This window comes from Cajanus cajan, chromosome 6 (assembly GCF_000230855.2).
Source record: "Cajanus cajan strain Asha chromosome 6, NIPB_CcT2T_4, whole genome shotgun sequence".
NCBI classification, from domain to species: Eukaryota; Viridiplantae; Streptophyta; class Magnoliopsida; order Fabales; family Fabaceae; genus Cajanus; species Cajanus cajan.
The window spans coordinates 42,864,469-42,883,403 of NC_138522.1; the positions used below are offsets into that span (position 1 = coordinate 42,864,469).

The following is an 18,935-nucleotide window of genomic DNA, read 5'->3' on the forward strand; positions in this document are numbered from 1 at the left end:
TCAGAATTTGTCTTATATGTCACAACCTTCCTCAAACCAACTCTCACACACTTAGGCTTTATCTCCTATAACTTGTTTAGAGTTGCTCAACTCTAACTTCCACCTCACAAAGGCTAAAACTAACTAAATATCATAAAATATTATTTTTAATCACATATATCACAAATATATATAATTAAAAAATAAGATAGGGTTACAACAACAAATCAAATGAAAAATAAGAATATTTTACACCGGTATAAAAATAAAAATGTTTTAATAACAAGAATTATAGAAATGAAAATAATAACAATATTACTAAATCTAAAAGTATAATTTGTCAAGAGTAAAAATACAATAAAAATATTAAATCATTTGCTACATTGCAATAATAATTTATATTATTTATATATTTTTCGTTTAAATATTCCTTCAAATATAAACGATAAAAAGCAATTACTTATAATGTTTTAATTTTTTAAATATTACAAATATTTATAAAATAAATAACTGTGAGATTGTATGTGCAGTTTAACATTTTTTTTAATGTAAAATATAATATTACATTTTCATATATAACAATTTTTTTATATCTATATTACTTGTACCAAGTAACGTCATTTTTCTATAAAATCTTGCTTAACAGATCTACACTCAGACCAATAAGTAGCAATATACATAAGATAATTAAAATGAATTGAACATAATCAATATTATAATGAATCAATTCTAAATAATTAATATCATCAAAATAAAAAATTTGTACGAGATCAAATCCAAAGTCTTAAATTATACTAAAATATCTTTTTACTAGTTCTATTTTTTTCCCTTATAATATGATAAATATCGAATATGCTTTGTGCATAAGTTTAAAATTTTATGTTTTGAATATTAAATACGTTTGTTTTTGGTTTAATATTTTATGAAAAAGAAGATATAACATTATTAAAAAAAAAATGGACTTGAATAGAAAAGCTGAAAATCCAGGGGCAATAATGGCATAACGCGGTTTGTGCATTTCTTGGAACACCGCCTGCGTCTGCAACACAAAGAGACTCTTCATCACCTCTCTCTCACTATTTATACTCTATTCTTTGCTTGAAAAAGGGCTAAATTTTTGTGTGCAAAAAACCAATTTTTTTTTGGTTTTATTTTCGCAGCAAACAGCAACAACGCAGATTCCCAACCCGAACCCTTACCCTTTCTTCCCTCACACTCCTATGTGTATGCTCTCACTCTCTCCTCTCTCATCTCTCAGGTACCGCCAATACGATCTGCGTTTTGTTCCCAACACCAATTTCTCATTCCTTTTCAATTGTGAATACTTCGGGTGGATTCTCCGTCGTTTTATTTGCTAATTGTTTTCGTTAATCGAATCTGCAGTTCAAAGTAGAGAAGCTGAGGTGAGATGACAAGCGTAAGATCGAGTTGGCCCTCGAGGCTGCGTCAGCTTCTATCCAGCGAGGGTTCCATTGGCCCATCCATCAAACTCGACTCTGACCCTGTTAGTATTCTCTCTCTGTCACTTTTTTTCTTTAATTTCTTAATTCCATTTTCGTTCAACTGTTCTAATAATTGCAAATAAAATTGCATTTTTCAAAGGCTTGGCTTTGTTTGGTGTTCAGTTCTTTGGTGATTGTGTGTCTATTTTGCTATTCTTCATTTTGCATTTCTTTTGGCTGGTTTAAGGTGGTGTAGGAGGAGGCGCTTGTTACATGGAAATGTTTGTGGTTTATATGATTGGTTGATTCTGTTTTTTGTTTGGTTCTGTTTTCTAGCAAATTCATCTATATGGAGTTTGCAAATGATATGTTATGTATGAGTGAGAGGGACTCTGGTGGAATAGGTAGGCCTCGTTATGAATTTAGCATCGGCAGACCCTGATAGCATGTGCATTTAGTTAGTAATTGAAATGACATGGGAAAATAAGCAAATGTTTGGTTTTGTGGCGCGGGGAAGTAACTCGCTGAAATTTTCATGTTCACAGTAAAACAACTGCTTGTTGCATCCATTTTTCATTTTTTTTACGCATTTTTTGTTTGTGCACCGCACAACCAAACATGTGCTAAGTGAACATTTGGCAAAAGTAGAATTGTAGAAAATTGCGTTTGTTTAAAAGGGGGTCAGCTTTTGGGAAATTGGAAAGGAATTTTTTTTTAAGTGAAAGATACTGGGTTCAGCTTGAGCTTTTTGTTATATAGCCAGGGGAAAAAATACTGCAAAATTCAATTCAATAGTGTGTGATGTAGAACTTTATTGGCTGTTGCATTAGACAGTCGTAGTTTTTATTTTGTTGTGTTTGAATAGCAGAATGAGCTAGTTGACTTTGGCTTATGATAGACATAATAGGAACTTGTCCAAATCTATTAATCCGTGCTAGAATAAACAAGCAAGCTTGAATTGCATGTTTGATAGATTAATTTTGGGGGAATAATTGATTCCCATTTCCCTCCGGAAAAAATCTCTCCTGAATAGAAGAAAGGAATTATTTTCCACAATAAGTGCATGTTTGGTTAAAAAAATTCTGGGGAATTTTTGGTTTTTCTTTCTTTCTAAAAGCTCTCTTGTGAAGAAGCAAAAGTGGGGGATATTTCTTCAAAATAAGTTAAACCAAACCTACATTCAGCCTGCTAATATAAAACTTCCAAATACATCCTCACCATCTTGCATCTCTACTTATCTTTTCCATTTCTTATATATATAATTTTTAAGATTGGTTTGGCTTTTGTCCACAACAATGAACAATGTTATACAAGATGCCTACAAAGCAGTTTCTTTGCGAAAATAGAAAATACACTAACTATTTTTTTTTTAAATCCACGAGCAAAATTGTTAGTTAGACTATCATTGCCAAACTTAAAAACAAATATGCTACCTTAGAATTTTATTTGGATATGCTGTCACTGTATTACTGGGCATTACTAGTTGCTTTCTCCATCAGTCATTCAATAATTTACTGTTAATGATTTGATCAGCAAGTAAATAAGTTTCTTAGACTTAATGGAGACGTTTCAAATTTCATAAAGTGAACCTTTGGTTTTGATGACATTTGCATATTCATATTTATGAATGTGAAATCATGCGCTCAAAGTTTAGCATGCCTACACAGAATGTGAGAAAGTATGGCAACTTCTTGCTTTTATCCAGCTTTGGGTTGTCTTTTTTGTTTTTTTGTGCATTCATTGTTTTCAGTGACAATGTCCTTTGGTTTTTCATATGAATTTTGCATGTTTAGTATGCACATGCTCATTCTGGTAAATTTAATGTTCAATGCTGATTTTTTTTTTTTAATTCTTAAACTGAGTAATACTATTATTTATTCATTTTGGTAAATTGATCAATACTGTTTTTCTTTTCAAAAATTAGTTAACATGAATCATTTGTAAAATTTAAATTAGTACGTTTTGAAATTTGCTTCAAAATTTCCATTCTTAGATGCACTGGTATTAGTGTATAAGCTCATCTTTTGGTTACATGTTCACTTCTGTCTATTTTCATACCTTCAAAACCCTGATGATTCATGGTTATGCCAACACTTATCTGAAATTGGCTTAGATTTTGTCTGTTGTTTCTTCCCTTCTTACCAATGTAGCATATCTGAATTTGGTGATTGATTGATTTCAGCCTCCCAAGATCAAAGCCTTCATTGAGAAGGTCATTCAATGTCCATTACAAGATATAGCTATACCCCTTTTTGGTTTTCGGTGGGAGTATAATAAGGTAATAGCACAATAAGTTGGTGCATATAGTATTCTGTTTTTTTCTCCACATAGACTTACATATTGATTTTACATCAGGGAAATTTTCATCACTGGAGACCATTGTTACTTCATTTTGATACATACTTCAAGTCATATTTATCATGTCGAAATGACCTGACATTGTCCGATAACCTAGAAGTTGGCATTCCATTACCAAAACATGCAATTCTACAAATATTACGGGTGATGCAAATAATTTTAGAGAACTGTCCAAACAAGAGTTCATTTGATGGCTTAGAGGTAATTTGAAGTTAAATTGTATCCTAATTCAAGTACAATCTTATTTCATTTTATTTTGCTTCACTCCATCTTTTGCTTTATTCAAGTGATTTATTCTTGGGTGATTTGATACTATTATTTTCTAATATATCTCCCTTCCTTTTCAGCACTTCAAGCTTTTACTAGCATCAACGGATCCTGAGATTATTATTGCAACATTAGAAACTCTTGCTGCCCTTGTAAAAATAAATCCTTCTAAGCTTCATGGAAGTGCAAAAATGGTTGGCTGTGGTTCAGTGAATAGCTATCTCCTGTCCTTAGCACAGGGGTGGGGAAGCAAGGAGGAGGGCATGGGTTTGTACTCTTGTATTATGGCAAATGAAAAAGCCCAGGATGAAGCACTGTGCTTGTTTCCTTCTGATGTAGAGAATGGTTGTGACCAATCCAATTATTGCATAGGTTCTACTCTTTATTTTGAGTTGCATTTACCCATTGTTCAAAGCAAGGAACAAAATGTAGATACAGTTTCCTCAAGCTTGAGAGTTATACACATACCAGATATGCATTTGCGCAAAGAAGATGATTTGTCAATGTTGAAGCAATGCATTGAGCAGTATAATGTTCCCCCTGAGCTCCGATTTTCATTGCTTACAAGAATTAGATATGCTCGTGCCTTTCGGTCTGCGAGAATAAGCAGGCTTTATAGCAGGATTTGTCTTCTTGCCTTCATTGTGTTGGTCCAATCCAGTGATGCTCATGACGAGCTTGTGTCCTTTTTTGCCAACGAACCAGAATACACAAATGAATTGATTAGAGTTGTGCGATCTGAAGAAACCATATCTGGATCTATCAGAACACTTGTAATGCTTGCATTAGGAGCTCAGTTAGCAGCATATACGTCATCTCATGAACGGGCACGGATACTGAGTGGATCTAGTCTGAATTTCACTGGAGGGAACCGCATGATACTACTGAATGTGCTTCAGAGGGCTATTTTGTCGTTGAAGAGTTCAAATGATCCAACTTCCTTTGCTTTTGTTGAGGCACTACTTCAATTCTATCTGCTGCATGTAGTGTCAACATCATCTTCTGGGAGTAATATTAGAGGTTCTGGCATGGTACCCACATTCTTGCCTCTGCTGGAGGATTCTGATCTTGCTCATATTCATCTTGTTTGTTTAGCAGTGAAAACCCTTCAGAAACTTATGGATTGTAGTAGTTCAGCTGTATCATTGTTTAAAGAGTTGGGGGGTGTTGAGCTTTTGGCTCAAAGATTACAGATAGAAGTTCATAGGGTCATTGGTTTGGTTGAAGAGAATGCTGATGTGATGCTCACTGGTGAAAGCTCAAGACAAAGTACTCATCAGCTTTACTCTCAAAAGAGGCTGATAAAAGTGTCCCTTAAGGCCCTTGGTTCTGCAACATATGCCCCTGCAAACTCTACCAGATCTCAAAACTCCCAAGACAGTTCATTACCTGCGACTCTAGTCTTGATTTTTCAGAATGTAAATAAATTTGGAGGAGACATTTATTACTCAGCTGTTACTGTAATGAGTGAAATAATCCACAGAGATCCTACGTGCTTTTCTTCTTTGCATGAAATGGGTCTTCCCAATGCTTTTTTATCTTCAGTTGTATCTGGAATACTTCCTTCGTCAAAGGCTCTGACATGCATTCCAAATGGCCTTGGGGCCATTTGTCTTAATGCCAAAGGCTTAGAGGTTGTCCGAGAAACTTCATCACTGCAGTTTCTTGCTAACATCTTTACAAGCAAAAAGTATGTCTTTGCCATGAATGAGGCTATTGTTCCGCTTGCAAATTCTGTGGAGGAACTTCTTCGACATGTGACTTCATTGAGAAGTACTGGTGTCGACATTATAATTGAAATCATCCATAAGATTGCATCCTTTGGAGATGGTATTGATACAGGGTCTTCTTCAGGAAAAGCTAATGAGGATAGTGCAATGGAAACTGATTCTGAAGACAAAGGAAATGAAAGCCATTGTTGCCTTGTAGGCACAGCAGAATCTACTGCTGAAGGCATAAATGATGAACAATTTGTCCAGCTTTGCATCTTTCATTTGATGGTATTGGTTCACCGGACTATGGAAAATTCTGAAACATGTCGGCTATTTGTAGAAAAATCAGGAATTGAAGCTTTATTGAAGCTGTTATTACGACCTACTATTGCACAGTCCTCTGATGGGATGTCTATTGCTTTGCACAGCACCATGGTATTTAAAGGGTTCGCTCAACATCACTCCACTCCTTTGGCACGTGCCTTTTGTTCCTCTCTTAGGGAGCACTTGAATGAAGCATTAACTGGGTTTGGTGCAGCTTCGGGACCTTTGTTGCTGGATCCAAAGATGACAACTGATAATGTCTTTTCTTCACTTTTCCTGGTTGAGTTTCTTCTCTTTCTTGCTGCATCAAAAGACAATCGTTGGGTGACTGCTTTGCTTACAGAATTTGGAAATGGTAGCAAGGATGTTCTTGAAAACATTGGACGTGTCCATCGTGAAGTTTTGTGGCAAATTGCTCTTCTTGAAAATACAAAGCCTGATATTGAGGATGATGGTTCTTGTTCTACTGATTCACAACAGGCAGAAGTGGATGCAAATGAAACTGCAGAGCAAAGGTACAATTCTATCAGGCAGTTTCTTGATCCATTACTCCGGAGGAGGACTCCAGGATGGAGTGTAGAATCACAATTTTTTGACCTTATTAATCTGTATCGAGATTTGGGTCGTGCTCCTGGTTCTCAGCACCGATCAAATTCTGTGGGTCCTACGAGCAGGGGGTTAGGATCCAGTAATCAGTTGCATCATTCTGGGTCTACAGATGTTTTGGGGGCTGCTAATAAGAAGGAAAGCGACAAGCAGAGAACATATTATACCTCTTGTTGTGACATGGTCAGATCACTTTCATTTCACATTACTCATTTGTTCCAAGAGTTGGGAAAAGTAATGCTGCAACCTTCTCGCCGCCGTGATGATATTGCAAGTGTAAGTCCTGCTTCAAAATCAGTGGCTTCTACTTTTGCAAACCTTGCTCTAGATCACATGAATTTTGAGGGCCATGTGGCAGAAGCATCTATACCAACAAAAGGTCGTTATTTTGGCAAAGTCATTGATTTTATTGATGGCATTCTAATGGAAAGGCCTGATTCATGCAATCCCATTTTACTGAATTGCTTGTATGGGCATGGAGTTATTCAATCTGTATTGACCACATTTGAAGCTACTAGTCAGTTGCTATTTGCAGTTAATCGGACTCCTGCATCACCAATGGAAACTGATGATGCTAATGTGAAGCAGGATGACAAGGAAGATACAGATCATTTGTGGATTTATGGTTCTTTAGCTAGTTATGGTAAATTTATGGACCATCTAGTGACCTCCTCTTTCATATTATCTTCTTTCACAAAGCCTTTACTTGCACAGCCCCTTACAAGTGGTGATATCCCATACCCACGGGATGCTGAGATATTTGTGAAAGTCCTCCAATCTATGGTGTTGAAGGCTGTGCTTCCTGTTTGGACTCATCCCCAGTTTGTTGATTGCAGTCATGAGTTTATTTCTAATGTTATCTCTATCATTAGGCATGTTTATTCTGGGGTTGAAGTAAAAAATGTAAATGGCAGCACCAGTGCTCGTATTACTGGTCCTCCTCCTAATGAAACAGCTATTTCAACCATTGTAGAGATGGGATTTTCCAGGTCTAGAGCAGAAGAAGCTTTGAGGCATGTTGGGTCAAATAGTGTGGAGTTGGCGATGGAGTGGCTGTTTTCCCACCCAGAAGAAACACAAGAAGATGACGAGCTTGCTCGTGCACTTGCCATGTCCCTTGGGAACTCTGAATCAGACACCAAGGATGCTGCTCCTGCAAATGACAGTGTTCAACAACTTGAGGAAGAGATGGTCCATCTTCCTCCTGTTGATGAGTTGTTATCAACTTGTGCTAAACTACTACAAAAGGAACCTCTTGCTTTTCCTGTCCGTGACTTGCTCATGATGATATGCTCTCAGAATGATGGTCAATATAGATCTAATGTTGTCACTTTTATTGTTGACCGGATCAAGGAATGTGGATTGGTTTCTGGTAATGGAAATAATACCATGCTAGCTGCTCTGTTTCATGTTCTTGCTTTGATTCTTAATGAGGATGCCGTTGCCCGGGAAGCTGCTTCAAAGAGTGGTTTGATAAAAATTGCCTCAGATCTACTCTACCAGTGGGATTCTGGTATCGGTAACAGGGAGAAACACCAGGTTCCAAAATGGGTCACAGCTGCTTTTCTGGCATTAGACAGGCTGTTGCAAGTGGATCAAAAATTGAATTCTGAAATAGCAGAGCTGTTGAAGGAGGCTGTGAATGTTCAGCAGACATCAGTTATCATTGATGAGGATAAACAACACAAATTGCAGTCTGCATTGGGACTTTCTTCCAAGTATGCAGATGTACATGAACAGAAGAGACTTGTTGGGATTGCTTGTAGTTGTATGAAGAACCAACTTCCCTCTGACACAATGCATGCTATTATGCTATTATGTTCCAATCTTACGAGGAATCATTCTGTTGCTCTTACCTTTTTTGATGCTGGTGGTTTAAGTTTACTTCTTTCTCTGCCAACCAGTAGCCTCTTTACTGGGTTTGACAATGTTGCTGCCAGTATTGTTCGTCATGTTATTGAAGATCCACAAACTCTCCAGCAAGCAATGGAATCTGAGATAAAACAGAGTCTTGTAGCAGCATCCAACCGCCATCCAAATGGGAGGGTCAACCCACGAAATTTCCTCTTAAGTTTAGCTTCTGTAATTTCCCGGGATCCAATAATATTTATGCAAGCTGCACAATCTGCTTGTCAAGTTGAAATGGTGGGTGAAAGACCTTATGTTGTCCTGCTGAAAGATCGGGATAAAGAGAAATCCAAGGAGAAAGAAAAGGAGAAGGATAAATCATTAGAGAAAGACAAAGCACATAATAAGGATGGAAAGGTTGGTTTGGGAGGTACAAGCACAGCCACATCTGGGAATGTTCATGTAAAGCTTCATGATTCAAACCCGAAGAATGTCAAAAGTTTCAAAAAACCTACTCAAAGTTTTGTTAATGTGATTGAACTTCTTCTTGAATCTATATGTACATTTGTTGCCCCCCCTTTGAAGGATGACAATGCCTCAAATGTAGTCCCAGGCTCCCCAACATCAAGTGACATGGACATTGATGTTTCTACAGTTAGGGGGAAAGGAAAAGCAGTTGCAACTGTGTCTGAGGGGAATGAAACCAGCAGTGAGGATGCATCTGCATCACTTGCAAAGATAGTGTTTATTTTGAAGCTTTTGATGGAGATATTGTTGATGTATTCATTGTCTGTTCATGTTCTGCTTCGAAGGGATGTTGAAATGAGCAGCACTAGGGGCATTTATCAAAAGAGTCATGCTAGTTTTGGTGTGGGAGGAATATTCTACCATATTCTTCGGAATTTTCTTCCTTATTCCCGAAATTCCAAAAAGGACAAGAAAGTTGATGGTGATTGGAGGCAGAAACTAGCAACCAGGGCAAATCAGTTTATAGTAGCTGCTTGTGTTCGTTCTTCAGAGGCAAGGAGGAGGGTTTTTACCGAGATTAGCCATATCATAAATGAATTTGTTGATTCATGTAATGGTGTTAAGCCAAAGCCACCAGGCAATGAAATTCAGGTTTTTGTTGATCTACTCAATGATGTTTTGGCTGCTCGCACACCTGCTGGCTCAAGCATCTCAGCAGAAGCCTCTGTCACTTTTATGGATGCTGGTCTTGTTAAATCTTTTACTCGTACCCTCCAAGTTCTGGACTTGGACCATGCTGACTCGTCTAAAGTTGCTACTAGTATTATCAAAGCTCTTGAATTAGTAACCAAGGAGCATGTTCATTCAGTTGAATTGAGTGCAGGAAAGGGTGATCAAACAAAGCCTTCTGATCCCAGTCAATCTGGAAGAACAGATAATATTGGTCACATGTCTCAGTCCATGGAAACATCTCAGGCCAATCACAATTCCCTTCAAGTTGACCATGTTGGGTCTTACAATGTGCTTCAGTCTTATGGTGGGTCTGAAGCTGTTATTGATGATATGGAACATGATCATGATCTTGATGAGGGCTTTGCTCCTGCTAACGAAGATGAGTACATGCATGAAACTGGTGAGGATGCCAGAGGCCGTGATAATGGAATTGAAAATGTGGGGCTACAGTTTGAAATTCAATCCAATGGACAAGAGAATCTCGACGAAGATGATGAGGGTGATATGTCTGGAGATGATGGTGAAGATGTAGATGAAGATGACGAAGATGATGAGGAACATAATGATTTGGAAGATGAAGTCCATCACTTGCCACATCCCGACACTGATCACGATGATCATGAGATTGATGATGATGATTTTGATGAAGTGATGGAAGAGGAGGAGGATGAGGATGAGGATGATGAAGATGGGGTTATACTGAGACTTGAGGAGGGCATCAATGGAATTAATGTTTTTGACCATATTGAGGTTTTTGGAAGAGACAATAGTTTTCCAAATGAATCTCTTCATGTGATGCCAGTTGAAGTTTTTGGATCCAGACGTCCAGGGCGGACCACCTCTATTTACAGCCTTTTGGGCAGAGGTGGTGATAATGCTGCTCCTTCCCGCCATCCACTTTTAGTTGATCCTTCTTCCTCATTTCACCCATCCACTGGTCAGTCAGGTCAGTTCTTTTATCAATTTCTTGTTGATTTTTATTACAATATTTTTTCTTTATTCTTTATTTACAACAATGACACTTTTTTGTATTATTTTTTTTTCTTATTTCCAGATAGTATAACAGAGAGCTCAACAGGCTTGGATAATATCTTTCGATCACTGAGGAGTGGACGTCATGGACACCGTTTGAACTTATGGAGTGATAATACCCAACATAGCAGTGGGTCACACACCGGTGTTGTACCACAGGGCCTTGAGGAGTTGCTTGTCTCTCAATTAAGGCGACCTACAGCTGAGAAATCATCTGATAATAATATAGCAGATGCAGGTCATCAAAATAAAGATGAGGTCAGCCAGATGCACAATTCAGGAGGTTCAAGGCTGGACATTCCTGTTGAAAGTAATGCTATTCAGGAAGATGGTAATGTGACTGCTGCATCAATAGATAATGCTGACAACAATTCTGATATCAGACCTGTAGGAAATGGAACTCTGCAAGCAGATGTATCAAGCAGTCACTCTCCGGCAGTTGAGATGCAGTTTGAGCATAATGATGCAACTGTGCGGGATGTTGAAGCTGTGAGCCAGGAGAGTAGTGGTAGTGGGGCAACTTTTGGTGAAAGCCTTCGGAGCCTAGATGTTGAGATTGGAAGTGCTGATGGTCACGATGATGGTGGAGAAAGGCAGGTTTCTGCAGATAGGATAGCAGCAGCAGGTGATTCACAGGCTGCTCGCACAAGAAGAGCAACTGTGCCTCTTGGTCATTCTTCTCCAGTAGGTGGCAGAGATGCATCACTCCACAGCGTTACTGAAGTTTCTGAAAATTCGAGCCGAGATGCAGATCAAGATGGACCAGCAGCTGAGCAGCAGGTGAACAGTGATGCTGGATCAGGAGCAATTGACCCTGCCTTTCTGGATGCTCTTCCTGAGGAGCTGCGTGCTGAAGTCCTCTCAGCTCAGCAGGGTCAAGTGGCTCAACCATCAAATGCTGAGTCTCAAAACAATGGGGATATTGATCCAGAATTCCTTGCAGCTCTTCCCCCGGATATTCGAGCAGAAGTTCTAGCTCAACAGCAAGCACAGAGGCTGCATCAATCTCAGGAGTTGGAAGGTCAACCTGTTGAAATGGATACTGTCTCAATAATTGCAACATTCCCTTCAGAATTACGAGAAGAGGCAAGTTTGTTAGTTGAGTCCAGTTTTACAAAAAGTAACTTTATGTCTGAAAAATTCTTTTTTATGGTTTTCTTCAGGTTCTATTAACATCTTCTGATGCTATCCTTGCCAACCTTACACCTGCCCTTGTTGCTGAGGCAAATATGTTGAGGGAGAGGTTTGCACATCGATACAGTCGTACCCTCTTTGGTATGTATCCCAGAAGCCGTAGAGGTGAGACTTCTAGACGTGAAGGTATTGGTTCTGGCCTGGATGGTGCAGGGGGAAGCATCACTTCACGTAGATCTGCTGGAGCTAAGGTTGTTGAAGCTGATGGAGCACCTCTAGTTGACACCGAAGCTTTGCATGCCCTTATTCGGTTATTTCGCATAGTTCAGGTACTACTTGTAATAGACACTGGGAAGAAGTTCTTCATAATAAGCACAACTTCATTGTTTATATTTATATTTTTAATTTTGCAGCCACTATATAAAGGTCAATTGCAGAGGCTTCTTTTGAATCTTTGTGCCCATAGTGAAACCAGAATTTCTCTGGTGAAAATTCTGATGGACTTACTAATGCTTGATGTGAGAAAGCCGGCCAGTTATTTTAGTGCAGTTGAACCTCCATACAGACTATATGGTTGCCAGAGCAATGTAATGTACTCACGTCCTCAATCTTTTGATGGTAAGAAAACTTGATTAATCTTTATTTTGTACCTTGTGGTTATTGGCAGTTATGAATTTATTCAGTGCACTGTTTAAATTCATCTTCCTGGTTTTAAATTCTAAACGGGACTTCTGTTTTCTTATTCTTCAAGCTTGTTTTCACTAGTGGCCATTGATATTATTTAGAAGATGTTATTGGCCTCTCAATGTATAACGGTAAATAATTATTTATACCTTCTATATTTGTTTGATGACTTAGGAGTTCCCCCGTTACTCTCTCGGCGAATACTTGAGACTCTCACCTATCTAGCTCGTCATCATCCATTTGTGGCAAAAATTTTGCTTCAGTTTAGGCTGCATCACCCTGCATCAAGAGAACTAGATAATGCTGATGTTGCACGTGGAAAAGCTGTGGTCATTGGGGATGAAATAAATGCAGGATACATATCCATTGCAATGCTTTTAGGTCTCTTGAAACAGCCCCTTTATTCGAGGAGTATAGCTCATCTTGAGCAGGTGATGAGTTGTTTTTATTGATATCTTTAACACATTCAACTTTGTGTACTTGCGAAGAGTGCTGACATGATTTTCTGTTTTCAGTTGCTAAATTTGCTGGATGTTATCATCGATAGTGCTGGAAGCAAGTCTAGTTCACCTGACAAGTCCCAGATATCTACTGAGCCGGTATTGGGTCCACAAATTTCTGCGATGGAGGCAGATGTGAATACAGATTCAGTTATATCTTCTGGTCTTCAAGCATCTCCTCAAGTCAATGAATCCTCCAAACTTGCACTTTCCAGTAATAAGGAATGTCAGGCTCAGCAAGTATTGTGTGATCTGCCCCAAGCAGAACTTCAGCTCCTTTGCTCATTGCTTGCTCTAGAAGGGTATGATTATTGGCTTATGCTTGTAGATTATGTTAATTCTTTTGTCTGGGTTTTGTCAGTATGCCTTGATTTGGTATATTTAATTATCATAACTAATCTCTTTGCTTTGGGGGAGTGGGAAGAGTCAAAAGTTTCTTGGCATGAGGTCCTAACTTTGTCACAGTGCCTTGATTTGGTGTATCTAATTGTGATATTTAAACTCCTTATTTTGGGAGAGTGGCAAGAGTCACAAGTTTCCTGGCATTTGAAGTTCTAATTTTCAATTAACTCATTTCATTACTTGGATTTTGATATTTGTGCCATTTTTATTTTTTTTATAATTATTACTCCACAATTTAAAATCATGGGTTTGGCCTTTATTGTTCTAAAAACATTGTTGTAGAATTTAGCAATGTGGACTTCATCTGATGTTTCTTGCATTCCTTCCAGTTTGTCAGACAATGCATATGGTCTTGTTGCCGAGGTAATGAAAAAATTGGTGGCTATTGCTCCAATTCACTGTCAGCTTTTTGTCACTCATCTAGCTGAAGCAGTTCGAAACTTGACTTCATCTGCAATGGATGAATTACGCACTTTCAGTGAAGCAATGAAAGCTCTTCTCAATACAACATCTTCTGATGGTGCTGCAATCTTGAGAGTTTTGCAAGCGTTGAGTTCCCTTGTCACCTCATTGGCTGAGAAAGAGAATGATAGAATAACTCCAGCTCTTTCTGAAGTTTGGGGAATCAATTCAGCATTAGAGCCCTTGTGGCATGAGCTGAGCTGTTGTATAAGCAAGATTGAAGCCTACTATGAGTCAGTGACTGAGTTTATTACCCCTTCTAGAACATCTTTGTCCAAACCATCCAGTGTCATGCCTCCACTTCCAGCTGGTTCTCAAAATATCTTACCATACATAGAATCTTTTTTTGTGGTTTGTGAGAAGCTGCATCATGCACAGTCAGGTGCTAGTAATGACACAAGTGTTCCTGCTATTTCTGATGTTGAAGATGCCAGCACATCTGGTTCCTGGCTTAAAACATCTGGGCCTTCCGTGAAAGTAGTAGATGAGAAACATGCTGCTTTTGCTAAGTTTTCAGAGAAGCATAGGAAACTATTAAATGCTTTTGTTAGGCAAAATCCTGGCTTGCTTGAGAAATCTTTTTCCCTCATGCTGAAGATTCCAAGATTTATTGATTTTGATAACAAGCGTTCCCACTTTCGATCAAAGATTAAACATCAGCATGACCATCACCACAGCCCATTAAGAATATCAGTAAGAAGGGCTTATGTTCTAGAAGATTCATATAACCAGCTTCGCATGAGATCAACCCAAGATTTGAAGGGAAGGTTGACTGTTCATTTCCAAGGGGAAGAAGGTATCGATGCAGGTGGGCTTACAAGGGAATGGTATCAATTGTTGTCTAGAGTTATTTTTGACAAAGGGGCACTGCTATTTACTACAGTAGGCAATGAATCAACATTTCAGCCTAACCCTAACTCTGTTTACCAAACAGAACATCTATCTTATTTCAAATTTGTTGGCAGAGTGGTGAGTTCTTTTACAAATGTTCTTAATGTATGCCGTTGGTTATATATGCTTTTTTTCTTAACCCTTTCTACCTTATTCAGGTTGGAAAAGCATTATTTGATGGTCAGCTTTTGGATGTCCATTTTACTCGGTCATTCTACAAGCACATCCTTGGGGCAAAAGTTACATATCATGATATTGAAGCCATTGATCCTGGCTATTTCAGAAATTTGAAATGGATGCTTGAGGCAAGTGTATTTTGTAGTTTCCCATTAGCCTTTCCAGTATTCACTATAGTCATCTTCGTGTTCATTGTGAAAATTCTCATGTTTTTGGGTTGGCTGCAGAACGATATCAGTGATGTTCTGGATCTTACATTTAGCATTGATGCAGATGAGGAAAAGTTGATCTTGTATGAACGGACTGAGGTACTGACTTCACTTCAAAACTATTTAGATTATATTAACGTATTGGATTGCACATTGTTTAGTGCGTAATTTTGGTGAACATGTCTAGGTGACTGATTATGAGTTGATTCCTGGTGGACGAAATACTAAAGTTACGGAGGAGAATAAGCACCAATATGTTGATTTGGTTGCTGAGCATCGGTTGACCACTGCCATTCGACCTCAAATAAATGCTTTCTTGGAAGGGTTCACTGAATTAATTCCCAGGGAGTTAATATCTATATTCCATGACAAAGAGCTGGAACTATTGATCAGTGGACTTCCTGATATTGATTGTGAGTTCTTTTCATTATTTTACATTACCTTTATTGATGCCATACATATTCATTTGCTCGCAATGCTGGCCATCGTTACAAGCTTTCAAACACTGTAAAAGAAAATTTAACAATCAGTTCTACATTTCATTTCAGTGGATGACTTGAGAGCAAATACAGAATATTCTGGATATAGTAATGCATCACCAGTTATCCAATGGTTTTGGGAGGTTGTTCAAGGTTTCAGCAAAGAAGACAAAGCTAGACTGCTGCAGTTTGTGACGGGCACATCCAAGGTATATTGCTTTCACTTTCAGAGTTTTAAGTTTAAGCTTTTGATCTGTATATCTTTTATTAGCGATATTACAATATTTTTAAGTGATTTTCCATGTTGACTTGCCGTTACTTCGCTGCTTTTTCCTTCATATTGGAATTATTCTCTCTTGTGCCCAATACCTTGGTGTTTGAATGCATGAGACGAATTCAATTAAATGCTAGCAACATTCAATTGCTCCCAGTTTCTGTGGTTCAATTTATTCCAAACATCAAGAGTCAAGTCTTACAAAATTGAGATAGTCAAGTCTCCCGAGTTCAATTTATTCCAAACACTCGGCAGATTTCATATATACACACATTTCAGAATTATCTACATTTTATTTTTGCAAGCGTAATACTAATGTATTTCCCCAAGTACAAGTGATGAGCACTATGCATGAATCTGAAAGGTCGCGAAGCCTAAGATTTTAATGCAGCAAATCCCGAAAGGCAAATTACTGATAGATTAGTTTCCACGAGAACATAAGCGAGAGTATTAGCTGACTTTGTAAACTCAAAGATACTTTTATGAGAACTATTAATTTAGTGATCTAATTTCTGAGGTGTGAATGCTATTCACTGAATAGGCTTATAATAATCGAGTGATGTTGGTTCCTTGCTTTTGTAGACATAGAGCTATTAGAACATGTATATATAATTAGGGGGTCTGATTTTTGCTACCTACATTTCAGGTGCCTTTGGAGGGTTTTAGCGCTCTTCAAGGAATTTCAGGTGCCCAGAGGTTTCAGATACACAAGGCATATGGAAGTTCTGATCACTTGCCTTCTGCTCATACATGGTAACTTTTTTTTTTTTTATTACTTTTCAGTTTATTTTATCTTCATCAACATGTTTCTTTTTCATTCAAATTTATGTTTGGTTTCTTGGCTATATTTCATCACTTGATGGATCAATATTATCACGTCTTGAAGTAACACGGAGTCTTCTTTATGCAGTTTCAATCAATTAGATTTGCCCGAGTATCCATCTAAACAACATTTGGAAGAGAGGTTACTGCTTGCCATTCATGAAGCAAATGAGGGATTCGGATTTGGTTGAAAAGTTTTTTTCTTTCTTTCTTTTTTTTCTTTTTGTGGGGACGGGAGGACAAACTGTATTACATTTTAGGTTAGAAGCTATTTAAAAGCTTTAAACTGGGGGTGGCAAGATTTCAACATTATATGATGTTAATATGTTGTACAGTTCTATATATTTGCAATGGGAAATGCCTTTGGCGGTTTTTCAATAACCTGTTTTGACCGGTATATGGCGAGGCTCTAGAAACACTAGTAGATTTCGTGAATACTAAAAGTTCAATATCTCATTAGACGTGAAAATTATTGTTATTATTAGGTTAAACTTATCATTTGAATAATAGTTATATTCAGTTTAAGTTTTGATCCCTTTTACGAAGAAACTGTAAGTTTTAGTCTAAAAATTTAAAAATACTTGGTCCCAATGTATTTAATATTTATGAAAGTTAAGTTTGGATCCTGTGACATACATTAGAGAAATTGTTTTGGCGATATAAAATGGCTATAAAAATTTAAAATTTTATGGCAGTGATGAATTGACATAAAATTAAGGTGTGTATTGAATTTGGATTTTGAAAGACAATTTTAATTTAAAAAAGTCTTGTAGAATTTAATAGATTTTGCATGAGTATCATGATTTTTAGAATTTTTTCTAAAAAAAATTTAAAAGTTGGATTTTAATCAAAATTTTATAATTTAGATTTTAGTGAATTTATATCGTAAAATTTTAAAAGATTTTATGGACTTTATACAGAAACATGAATTTGTATTACTACAAGATTTAATAAAAAATAATAATAAATAATAAAGAAAATAAAATAAACACAATTTTTTTTATCTTTTGACAAATAATTAATTTTAATATTCTTTTAACTAACATTTCTTCACATATCTAAAGTTATAATAGTTAGTCTTTCACATATTGATATATTCTCTTTTATACACTTGGATCTAAATAATATATTTAAAATTACGATCTTAATCAACTGGTAGTATTGAAGATGAAGATTCATTTATTTATTCGTTAAAATGACATTTTTTGTGATGAAAGATATATAGTACTATAGGTTAATACAAGTTCAATTTGTGTCTTAAATAGAAATAGAGATTTTAACTTAAAAATTATTAAGTGAAAATTAAAAATATTAAATATATTCTCAATCACATTTTTTAAGAATACATGATGTAAATTTAAGACTTCATTTTTATTTTGAGGGTCATTATCATGACTTACAAATTTTTTTTTAATTTATTTATCAAAATTTTATATTTCAATATTAAATTTTATTCAAAATAAACGGTTAAATTTTAATGATTTAAAAAATTTAACAATAGATAATATTTAATAATACAAAAATCATTTTAAATATTAAATAATTAAAATAAATAAATACTAATAAACTATTTGGTAGATAAAAAAAAATATAGGAGTATAACAAAAAGAGATAAATAAGAGAGATGATAAAAGATATATATATATATATATATATATATATATAGAGAAGAAAGAGAAAGAGAAAGAGAAGTAATGAGAGAGAAAAAAATAATGAAACAAAGAAGAAGAAACAAATGAGATAAATAAATAAAAAGAAAATGAGAAAATGAGATAAATAAAAGTAGAAGAGAGAGAAAAACAAGAATGGTAAAAGAGGAGAGAAGAAAAAGACAGAATATGTGAGAGAGAAGTAAGAAAGGTGAGAGAAAATATTTAAGAAAGACAAAAAAAAAAGAAAGAGTAAAAATAGAGGGGTAAAAAAGTCATGCAAAATCTTAAAGATTTTGATAAGATTGTTTGATGAGTGAATTACATGTAAATTATACTAAAATGTCTCACAAAATCTAATATTTAAAATAATTTATCAAAATATTTATATTTTTGAATATCAACAAAAAAAAATTTAGTAAAAAAAATCTTAATTGAATACTACCAGATTTTTTATTGGCTTAATGGAATATATTAAATTTTG

At 36.3% G+C, this 18,935-nt stretch overlaps 1 protein-coding gene across 1 annotated transcript; it reads left to right on the forward strand.

The window, feature by feature from the left end:
* The first annotated feature begins 1,007 nt into the window (after nt 1–1,007).
* Nucleotides 1,008–17,183, forward strand: LOC109803035 (E3 ubiquitin-protein ligase UPL2). Its single transcript, XM_083077130.1, has 17 exons — nt 1,008–1,237; nt 1,363–1,483; nt 3,604–3,699; nt 3,777–3,980; nt 4,127–10,682; nt 10,791–11,854; nt 11,932–12,231; nt 12,316–12,520; nt 12,761–13,017; nt 13,102–13,388; nt 13,818–14,919; nt 15,000–15,146; nt 15,246–15,326; nt 15,415–15,640; nt 15,776–15,915; nt 16,627–16,733; nt 16,891–17,183. The coding sequence occupies exons 2-17, from the start codon at nt 1,388–1,390 to the stop codon at nt 16,991–16,993; spliced, it is 10,971 nt and encodes a 3,656-aa protein (XP_082933256.1). The 5' UTR covers nt 1,008–1,237; nt 1,363–1,387; the 3' UTR covers nt 16,994–17,183.
* The last annotated feature ends 1,752 nt before the right edge of the window (nt 17,184–18,935 follow it).

Coding starts and splice junctions, on each gene's coding strand:
- LOC109803035 (XM_083077130.1), top strand. CDS start 1,388: ATGACAAGCGTAAGATCGAGTTGGCCCTCGAGGCTGCGTCAGCTTCTA. Junction 3,700..3,776: donor TTCGGTGGGAGTATAATAAG/GTAATAGCACAA, acceptor ATTTTACATCAG/GGAAATTTTCATCACTGGAG. Junction 13,018..13,101: donor GTATAGCTCATCTTGAGCAG/GTGATGAGTTGT, acceptor TTCTGTTTTCAG/TTGCTAAATTTGCTGGATGT.